The 11,209-nt window shown below is 34.5% G+C and overlaps 1 protein-coding gene across 3 annotated transcripts; it reads left to right on the top strand.

Moving 5' to 3' along the window:
- Positions 1–164: 164 nt before the first annotated feature.
- mfsd10 (major facilitator superfamily domain containing 10) lies at positions 165–10,787 on the top strand. 3 transcript variants are annotated; one of them, XM_044111866.1, is made up of 13 exons: positions 165–321; positions 3,081–3,259; positions 3,490–3,586; positions 3,716–3,819; positions 3,925–4,083; positions 4,572–4,763; positions 7,808–7,910; positions 8,002–8,113; positions 8,906–9,014; positions 9,100–9,190; positions 9,824–9,871; positions 9,954–10,043; positions 10,224–10,787. In XM_044111866.1, the coding sequence occupies exons 2-13, from the start codon at positions 3,116–3,118 to the stop codon at positions 10,325–10,327; spliced, it is 1,353 nt and encodes a 450-aa protein (XP_043967801.1). In that variant the 5' UTR covers positions 165–321; positions 3,081–3,115; the 3' UTR covers positions 10,328–10,787. The 3 variants fall into 3 exon arrangements, with proteins under 3 accessions (XP_043967801.1, XP_043967802.1, XP_043967803.1); XM_044111867.1 differs by having other exon boundaries at positions 167–317; XM_044111868.1 differs by having other exon boundaries at positions 232–252.
- The last annotated feature ends 422 nt before the right edge of the window (positions 10,788–11,209 follow it).

The following is an 11,209-nucleotide window of genomic DNA, read 5'->3' as shown; positions in this document are numbered from 1 at the left end:
AAAATTGTGTCAAAATGCGAACCTAACATTTAAGGTGTCCAAATGGTTGAAAAGACAGCTTTAAAAAAATAAATTAATTAATAAATTTATATCCATAGCACGATTGGGCTACGACGTTCGTGTTGAAACTCAAAATTACGAGCTTACGAGGGTGCCTTGAAGGCAGCGATTACGCCACATTCTTGTCATCCAAATGAAAGGACGGCAGTTCCTGGTATGGATCGACAGCCGAGGACCGATGAGGTGGAGAAGGTAAACCTTATCGACTCCTCTGAGCGGGAGCAGCTACTGCAGTTTACCCAGCTGACGAAAACACTGTAGGTAAAGTTCCTTTTGTGTTCCTGTTGCTCGAAAGGGGAGATGCTGATACGTGTCGATCGGTACTTGATTCTGCGAACACATAAAGTCGTGAAAATGTATGTTAGTTTGATTTGGAGTTTGATTGTTGGAATGAGGAGTTCAGAAAGGCTGGTTTACAAGATGTACAGAAATTGTTTCCTTCTTCCTTGATCACACTTTCTCTGTGTCTTTCCTGATAACTTACTGGAAGACTGCGAATACTAAGGGTGATGATTTACAGACAGTTCTCTTAACATTTCTTCTGGCTCTTAAACGCATCGCCATTGCGTTTAAGAGCCAGATTTGCAAATATTTCCTTAAATATTTATACTACAGCCTTTTAATTACATTACTATTAGAAATGCTTCTTAGTAGCATCCATATAAGCTTTACAAAAAAGGAAATTTTGTCTCCAACCAGATAATAGATTAAGAATCATAAACATCGTGAATAACTGTAAAAATAAGACTTCCACTGACTGTGATGATCTGGACATGAAAACTATTAAAATAGTAATTAAAGGAATCTCTAAACCACTAACTTATATTTGCAATTTATCATTTCAAACAGGATCATTTCCCAACAAAATGAAAATAGCGAAGGTCAAACCAATGTATAAAACTGGCAACAAACACCTCTTCACTAACTACAGGCCTGTTTCTCTTCTCCCACAATTTTCTAAAATCCTGGAAAAACTCTTTAAGAAAAGACTGGAACAATTCATAGAAAAACATTCGCTACTTATCAGCAGTCAATATGGATTCAGAGCAAACCGGTCAACATCGCTGGCCGTAACTGACTTAATAGAAGAAATAACCAACGCAACAGATAGTAAGAAACTGGCAGTAGGGATATTTATAGATTTAAAGAAAGCTTTTGATACAATAAATCATGAAATCCTACTTATAAAATTAGAACGCTATGGAATTAGGGGAGTAGTTTCTGGCTGGATGAGGAGTTATTTAAAGAGGAAACAATTTGTGAAATTGGGAGATGTGGAATCTGATTGGCAGGAGACTGTCTGTGGAGTACCACAAGGATCAGTATTGGGACCAGTTTTATTTAATCTTTATATAAATGATATCAGTAAAGTGTCCAATGTATTAAAATTTATCTTATTCGCTGATGACACAAATATTCTAGCCTCAGGAGACAATTTAGAGCATCTTCTCTCAACAGTCACTTCAGAGATTAGTAAGTTAAAGATATGGTTTGACCATAACAAATTATCCCTAAATTTGGACAAGACGAAATTCATGGTCTTTGGGAACTGTTATAAAAATACTGAAATCCAAGTTCAAATAGAGGACGTAACTCTAGAAAGGGTTTTTGCTAATAAGTTCCTCGGTTTAATAATAGATGACAAAATCAGTTGGAAACCTCATATTCAACATTTACAGAGTAAACTCAGTAGAAGTATATCCATTAGAGCTAGACATGTATTGAATGCTAAATCACTTCATATTCTATATAACTCTCTGATTTTACCATATCTATCATATTGCTGTGAAGTGTGGGGAGTTAATTACAAGAGCTCTTTACATCCGGTAACCGTCCTACAGAAACGAGCCATTAGAATCATCCATAATGTCGGTTATTATGAGCATACAAACCCGCTCTTCATAATATCCAGAATTCTCAAATTTGACGAGCTTGTAGAATTTAAAATGGCTCAATTTATGTTCAAGGTATCTAAAAAGTTGTTACCTGAGCACATGAGCACGTTTCTGAAAGAGAAGGGGGGTATAACTTAAGGGGTCACTCAAACTTCAAGATCCGCAACTTTAGAACAACAAGAAAAAGCTTCTGTATTTCAATTAAAGGTGTAAAGTTATGGAATAGGTTACATGAAGATTTAAAACAAAGCATTAGTTTAACTCAATTCAAAAGAAAGTACAAAGAGGTAATTTTCAATAGATACACACATGGGGACAGAAAGCAATAAGGTGTGTATTGAAGATAACAACTTGGTGTAAGGGTTTAGAAAGATAAACCAGCATAAAATGGGAAAATGTATAGGTAAATATTAGTAACTGTTACTTCTGACTGCCACTTTGATTTTGATTTTTTAATGACAGTAGGACTCTAAAGTCTCAAGTGTTTAGGGGTAGGAGTTTATAAGTTCTCACTTCTTCCTACCCCATTTTGAGCATGATATGTTAACTGAAACTAAAAATCTGTATTTTCTCTTCTTTCTTATGCACTTCTTGTTACTGTGCACTATTTTATTTTATTTTTTTTTTATATTTGTATCATGTTCGAATAAACTTCATTTCATAAACTTCATTTCATTTCATTTCATTTCAAGAAATAGTATTTTAATATTATTATATTTTATAATCCTACAACTACTTTGATGCCTTTATCAATTCTCAAAGTGATAGTTTGTTCTTTTTTTTTTACTGTCATGACACTTAAGTTATTTTTCTTTCGATTTTTATTTAAAATAAATATCAAATGTACATTGCTTTACAAAAATATTCATACTCAAAAAACTGTCACATTTTGTCATTTTTCAACCACAAACTTCAACATGTTTTCTTTTATTAATTGTTTTTTTACTGTTAAGTAGAAAAAAATATAAGGTTGTCTATTTTTTATTTTTAACAAAAATTATAAAGTGTCATGATTTGTATTCTCCCTGAAATCGTAACCTTTTTGACCCTCTGTTTTCTGCAGTTAGAGCTGTAAGAAGTTTGGGTCTGCTGATATGTCAACATTTACTTTATACTATTTCACAGGAATAGAGGAACTAATCTAATCAGGAACGTCAGCTATGAATGAGGCAGCTGGAGATGGAGGCTCCTTCTCGTCGAAGGTCATCGGCATCGTGTTTATCATCCTGCTGCTGGATCTGTTGGGATTCACGCTGATTCTGCCACTGCTGCCTTCCATTTTGGATCATTATGCTCAAGCAGGGGTCAGTAGGATTTTCCAAAACAGTTTAAAGACAGCAGAATAAAATCACTTGGCTTCACTTTAAAAGTGCAGGAATTTGGACGTGTTCAGACTTCTGTCCCGCTGTGAACAGAAGGTGTTTTTGTTCCAAAAAAGCGATAACCAGCATATAATTTGATTAGTTTGGGAGGCCTGTGTGCTGACTCACCCTGAAGTGGCCTCTCTGTGATTTTTTTTTTTTTTCTGGGCCAGGATGTCACTTATCAGTCTCTGCAGAGTGTGGTGGACTGGTTTAGGGAGGCTGTTGGGATTCCTATGGAAAAGAAATATAACTCTGTTCTGTTTGGAGGTAAGTTATTCCAATCCCTTTATTCCATAAATCTGAGATTCATACACAAAACTCAGACTTTTGAGCTGAATGACGATGAAGAAAAAGAGAAATGATTTCAAGTTTAATACTTTTTATCTTGTCTTTCAGGTCTGATTGGGTCGCTCTTTTCTTTGCTACAGTTTCTGTCCTCACCTGTAACGGGCGCTCTGTCTGACCGTCATGGCAGACGACCTCTCCTCATTCTGACCACAGTAAGAAGGACATTATGACACCTTAAATGTTTCTTGTTCTCCATGATAAAACCCAGTGAGTTGTATTCCACCAGTTTGGGGCTAATTGGGTGCTTTGTTTGTCAGGTAGGGCTGGCGGCCTCCTACGCGGTCTGGGCGGTTTCCCAGAGCTTCGCCATGTTCCTGTTGTTTCGGGTAATTGGGGGCATTTGTAAGGGAAACGTCAGCCTCTGCACTGCCATCGTGGCGGACCTGCCGTGTCCAAAAGCACGGAACAGAGGAATGGTGAGCAGGGTCAAAGTTTGAAGTTTTTTGTCATGGTTTAGTTTTATTTTCCTGTAACCTTTTGTTTGTTTTAATTAGTTTGTAGCGTGTATTTTTGAGTTTTTATTAGTTAAATATTGTTTAGTTTTTATTGGTTAGTAGTTCTATTTTTTTATACTTTGGTTAATTTCTAGGGGTTAGTTTCTTTTTAGTTAGTTTTATAAACCCACAATTGTGTTGCAGTTAGTTATAGTTTTTTCCCCATTATTTACTGTTTAAATTTATTTCAGTGAACAAAAATGTTTTCTCATTTTTGTTATTTTGTTAGTTTTAGTTTACTAAGATAACTTTATTGCTGAGCACAGGCTTCTGCGGTGTTCAATAAATTCTTATTAACATTTCTACATTTCACATGCCAACAGTTTTCTCATTTATGCAGTTGCAAGTCCATTTTTTTCTTAAAATATATTTAAGTGATTTTTATTTATTTATTTTTATTTTTTGACCAGGCAATGATTGGTGTTGCCTTTTCCTTGGGCTTCACCGTTGGCCCTCTCATGGGTGCTTACTTTGCTATTAGCTCCAAAACAACAGGAAATGTCTTCTACGAAACTCCAGCTCTGCTCGCCTTGACCTTCAGTGTTGTTGATATTTTCTTCATTTGGATGATGTTACCAGAAACGCTTCCTAAGGTCATTAAGGTGAGTGTAAAGTATAAATAAATGTGATGTTTCTTAAAGGTGGTCTATTATGTTTCCTTTGAATTATTAGAATTTGCTAATGGGCTGTACAGAACATGGTCATTTTTTTTCACAAACTCATTCTTAGATAATGAGATTTTAGTCTGGAACTCCTTTATCTTCCCCTTGAACTCTTTTCAGATTGAGCTGTTTTAGGGCCTCTGTCCCTTTAAATCCAAATGAGAAGAGTCCTGCTGGCCACGCCCCCCAAATTGTATGATTGCCAGAGTTCCACTTGGGTTGCTAGGTGATGGACTGGACTGGCTGGGGCTGCTAGGTAATGGTATAGTGGCTGTAAAAAGAGGTTTTTCAAACAGCTCATTTTCCAGACACAAAAATCATTAACTTATTGCCAGAAAATAACGGAGTTTTTTTAAAGACTGTTAGGCTGTTTTTAGAAGCAGTAGAAACACATATGGAAGTACAAAATAGTGCAAAATATGAATTTTGCTTCATAGGTCCCCATTAATATTCTGGAAATGTTTTTGTTTTAAGGAAGGCAATTTAGGATATTCTGATTAATTGTTTTGAACCTTTCATCCTGTCAAATGCTTCTTTTAATTGCCAAATTCTAGCTGAGATTATGTAAAATGTTTTCCAGTACCTGATTGGTAATTTTGTCTCCCAATCAGAGTAAAATTGTCCTTTCAACACAAAGAACATAGAATTAACCTGTCAGTGGTTAATTCAGTGGTTTTATGGGGACTTTAAGTAGCTGTATTGGTCTATAAATAGTGTAAACAGAATCAAAATGCAGTAAAAATAATGCACTATTTCAGAGGACGGTAGTCAAATATTAAATTTAATTGGAAAATATCCCCTTTTTTGGATTTTACCATTGTAGCAGAAAATTTACATCACCACGCAAGCAAAAGGACTAACAATAGATTAAAGATGGTGGTATTATTGTTGTTTTTATAATTGTTATGATAGAAGAGTCAAATAGACTTGAAAACAACTTTAAACTTCAACCACTGGGTAAGAAATGACCCTCAACACATGTGGGTGAGAAACTCCGGACCTCAGCATAGAACCTTTTCAGGTTGGAGTTGAAGCAAGAAAAACCCGTCCAGCTTCCTCCTATCCAAGTCCTTTTGGAAAACGTTTTCGGTTTCCATTTGTTGCCCACAGCAGTAACTTCCTGGGTTGTCACGGTGACGATACAGTTTCAGAAAGTTTCTGCAGGGAGTCAAGAAGTTATTTCAGCGTTCTACGCTGAACCCAAAACAGCAGCGAGTTTACAGAACATTGTGTTCCAGCGCTGACGCGTCATCGGATGGACACTTGATGCTTTAAATGTCCCAGAAGACCTTTGTTCTATTCGAGCCAAGTGGTTCAGATTTCATCAACCTCTGTATCTGTAGATCTGCTGGATCCACAATATTTACAATCCAAAGAGTCATTTTGCCTTCAGTTGAGCTACAAAAAACTTTAGAGCTGCAAATGCTGTGACTCAGCTTATAATTTTTCATAAAAATCTACTATGAGAAGTTTGTAATTTTAAATGATAATGTTTTTGTCTATTATTATTTGAATTGAATTGATCTTTTTAAAGAACCACAATTTTATTTCGTTTTTATTTTAGGTTTTAAAGTTAGGAAAACATAAAAATATAAAAAATTTATCCATTTTCTTTTATGGGGCGCTGATTGTAAAGTTACACAGTCAAACAGCAGAAACTTATTTAGGCTTTTATGAAAAAAAATCATACATAAGTAGATATGGTATAACTGGAATAAATTAAAATGTTTGTCATAATATAAAAACTAAATGTTACTCATTTAAAATGTCATTGTTCAATATGACATTTTGCAGTCACCATAGACAGCCACCAACCTAATGAAGACACAAAAGGTCTAAAAAATATTACTGACGCCTTTCAGTGCCATTCTAATGTAGTAATTCAATGCTGTTATTCCATGAACGTGATTCGAAACTGTTCAAACCAGCATTTATTTTTATATTTATATTTAGAAACTTCAGTTCATGCTTCATAATTTTCAGTGAAGTTGTTGAGAGCCATCGTGAAAGATGTAAAGATCCATTTGTGGCTCTGAAGTTACAAACTGTGAATGTAGAGGATTTAGGGCAAAATGTCATTTCATTTTTCATGGAAAAGCGTTTTCAAGATTATGTGATGTTACTAAAACTAGATAATGACACATTGTGTTGGGGCTCTATGTGGAGTTGGATTTACATTGAGGCAGGACTGAGCAATGATGTAGCAGAGTCTGACTAGCTTGTAGTGAGATAGTGTGAGAAACTGTGACTACATACTGTATGGAGCAATGAAGTGGAGGCTCTGCTGTAATAAAGAGGAACCTACACTTCCAACCTTCACTTCAGTTCACAACACATTGAGTACAGCTGAAACAATGACTGCAATTAATCAATTATTGACATAATCATCTGCTAAGTCATAACTAACTTACAAGTAACTTTTCAGCAAGATATATGAGCTTGTTTTAAATCAATAATCCCTTAGTTTTGATGAGAAAGTACTAGTTCCATTGGCAAATTATTTCACTTATCACATGAGTAAAATGTCTTGTAATGGTGAAATAATATTAAGGAATTATTAACTTAAAACAAACTCTTATATCTTGCTTAAAAGTTACTTGTAAGTTAGTTTTTGTCTTATTTCAAGTGTACTAACATGTTTGCATTACAAACTAGCCCAAACATACTTGTGTTTTTGCACCTTTTGCTATCCAGTTATGAATCACTTAATCTGAAAAATAATCACCAAATTAGTTTTACACTATTATTTCTAAGTCAAGAGCTGAGCTTTGCTCATGTTGATGTTAGAAGTATTTATTTAGCTGCAGATGCATCCTCGGCTACAAATCATACATACAGTAGTTTTTGGATTTTAAGCAAAAAAAAAAATGTAGATATTCTTATTTTAAAAAGTTAAAATTATTGGTTAATTTGCATCTTTTACTGTATTTCCAATGTATTTAATGTTGGCTTTTTTCAGAAATGTAAAGTTATTGTCATTCCAGGGTTCATCTTCTCATGGTGGAGACTCACTGGACCTTCTCAGTCCAGTTTCCTTGTTCCATTTCACTGCTGTCACCAAGACGAAGGAACCACCTTCTAAAGAAAGTGGGTGCTGGTTCTACATCAGTGTATCCTCTAACTAGACTATAAATGGACTATGGCCTGCTGACAGGAAGTGGGTCTGTGTTTCTTACAGGAATGCAGAAACTCCAAGTGTTGGGTTTGGTTTATTTCTGCTACCTCTTCCTGTTCTCTGGTCTAGAGTTCAACCTGAGTTTTCTGACTCACCAGCGCTTCCAGTTTACAAGGTATAAACCCAGAGATAAAATTGTATATTAGCAGCAGGGTGTCCGCACATCCTTAAAAATTAATGTATCTAGAATTAAGGATTTAAAATGTCTTGAATTAAGTTTTAAAAAGAAAGTTGGCTTTAGACGTATTAGATTTTGTCTTGGCTGGACTATTGAATCGGATGGAAGAGGATTAGGGCTGATGGGAGAAGAAAAGAAAGTTCTCACTTTAATCTCAGCGTTCTCAATTATTTTTCTCAGAATCAGAAATGTTTAAACTAAATACATAAGGCAAATGTAGTCTTAAAACCCCAATCTGCCTAATACATTTGGGACAGGCTTTCAGTGTGGATAACGTTTAGGTTTACAAATCCTACAAGAAGTTATACGATTATTTTTAAATGCTAATAACATAATTTACATTCTCCTAATTTAAGAATGTTTGGTAATTTATTTCGATTTCGACTTAATTAGAATTCTTTTTAGTGACCTTAATCCTCTCCCGTAATCGCGTATATTCTATGTATTTTTTATTTTTTATTTTTGGCGGGGCTTTTCTGTCAGGCAAAATCTTGAGCCACACGCAATCATCTTCAATGCTAACATAGCCTTGCTATCTAGTTAGCTTTTTCGCATCTATCATGGGCAAATGGAAATTTATTGCAAGATGGCTGGATGAAGTGCACATTTATTTTGAGATATAGGTCTTAAATTCCATTCATAATGATTTTATAAAGTCTTAAATTTGAGTTGGTGAAACCGGCAGAAACTCTAAGGAGGAACATAAATGCTTTTATTTTCTGTAAACAGCATGCAGCAGGGAAAGATGTTCTTCTTCATTGGTGTCATCATGGCTTTAATCCAGGGGGGTTACGCTCGAAGAATCAAACCTGGGCAACACATACGTGCTGTTTACATGGTAACGATATAATCTATCTGCATGATGAATATTATACCGAACAGGCAGAAAAATATAATACTGAAATAAATCTTAATTTTTTCAGGCAATAGTGATGCTGATCCCAGCATTCATTCTCATTGGATTATCGTGGAATATTGCAATGCTTTATATCGGCTTGGCATTATACTCTTTTGGTGAGTCGTGTTTGCTTTTTATCTGATTATATTTTTATGAGGGCAGTGATGCAATTTTTGAATCAACTCAAATCGTAGTAACTTTTCATTTTTATTGTTAATATAATTAATAGGAGATGATTAGTGGCTGCCTGTAAACCTTTTATGGACATCTGAAGAAAAGTTAATCGAACAATAAATTTTCTTAAAACAAATTAAGAATAGCGGCATTAAAAGGTGTAGTTACCACATCTTACTATAGATTCTTTACCAGAAGTCACAAGGATTATGTTATTAAAGATCAGCAGATTTTTTTTCTAGGCATTTGAGGATCTTTCAGATACTTATTTGGTTCTTTTCTGCATTTTATTTAAACACTCAAAAAAGAATATATATATAAAAAAATCCTGCTATCAGGTTTAATATGGATGTGAACTTGTGTGTCATCCACACAGCAGTTCCCATACATAAAAAAATTAAACAAAATTTAGCTCAAAGATAAATTTTGAGTTAAAAAGAGCAGGTCCAAGAATTTATCCCTGGAGATAAAGCTTCCCTCAAAGCAAATGGAAATTGTTTCTCAATATTTCTATCTTCATTTAATTTAATGATTAATTTATTTACACATTTGTGTTCATATTTTGATTGTTACAGCTGCAGCAATTGTAGTTCCCTGTCTCTCTACCCTTGTTGCTGACCATGGTGAGTCTCCTTTTTATTTTTTTTTTATGTTATGATTTTGAGCTCGAAGTTGCTGATTGTTCTCTGTTGGATGTTTCATTAGGGTCAGCTAATCAGAAAGGTACTGTGATGGGGATTCTGCGTAGTTTGGGTGCCCTGGCAAGAGCGATTGGGCCGGTGGTGTCATCCTCTGGTAAGGAAGCTAAAGAATAGAAAAATAATGGCCCTTTCAGCTTTTTAGTGCTTGAATTTAGCTTCACATAAATTATATCTGTCTCCAACAAATCTGGAATTACTTTGAGATGCCTCTATTTTTGCTGTTTGGGTAATTACATCTTATGTTTATTCATTTTTTTTCTGTATTTTATTTCAGTTTATTGGATTGCAGGAGCACAGACTTGCTTTCTCATAACGTCAGCCTCATTTGTGATTCCACTTTTTCTCCTGAGCAAAGCCCAGAGGTCAAAGGAGGAGTGACCTGCAGAGATCAAGATCCCTCTCTTGCTGCCTTATACGAATGCTATAATGTTTACATTTTTTGTGAGAACAAGCACTGTTTCCAATTTTTCTTTTACTCAGTAGTGATGTGAGGATTACTTTTGGTGCATTGTGCCAAAGATAAACAAATAAAACAAAAAGTCCAAATGTATGCCAAAATAGAGAACTAGGTACAGAATGTTAGAAAATAATTCTGTATATTTGCACATTAAGATATCTCCTTTTTATTGAACACATTTTTTGATGATTAGAAATTACATTGTTAGTGGAGTTTGGATATCTTTTTATAAGAGTATTTTGTAAGTCAGCAATTTATTTTTATGGTCATTGAATGTGTTAATGGTTTATTTTATGAATGTTTGAAAAAGAAACATCATCTATTGGTCATAATGGAATAATATTCTAAAGGTGTCAATAAAACTATAATAATTTCATCAAATTAATGTTTTTATTGTGCTAAATAGATAGTAAATATGATTGTTTGTTTTACTTCACTTCTGTTTTCAACAATTTATTCCGACATTTTTTAATTACATTTTAAATAAAAAGAAACAATTCTTAAGTATATTAAATGGCAACACCATATTCAAGGTATGCCTAAAAAAGACTAGATTTATTGACAAAGTTCTTGCTAAAGCAACTAGAAGGCGAATTTTCCTATTAATAAGCTAAGAAAACTCGGTAGATTTGATATGAGTTTACGCCAGATTTGCTATTTGTCAGAAATACCATTCGTTACTTTCAGGAAGTCAACTCAACTTTTGACTGAATTATTTAATTTGCTCTTTGATCCCACAAGATGTCGCTATCACTCCTTTTGTTTCTCTGAACGTCGCCTTCGCTCAGTTGATGGGACTTCCG

This window comes from Gambusia affinis, linkage group LG03, assembly GCF_019740435.1.
Source record: "Gambusia affinis linkage group LG03, SWU_Gaff_1.0, whole genome shotgun sequence".
NCBI lineage: Eukaryota > Metazoa > Chordata > Actinopteri > Cyprinodontiformes > Poeciliidae > Gambusia > Gambusia affinis.
The sequence above is the reverse complement of the archived record's forward strand: the minus strand, read 5'-3'. Positions and strand labels throughout refer to the sequence as shown.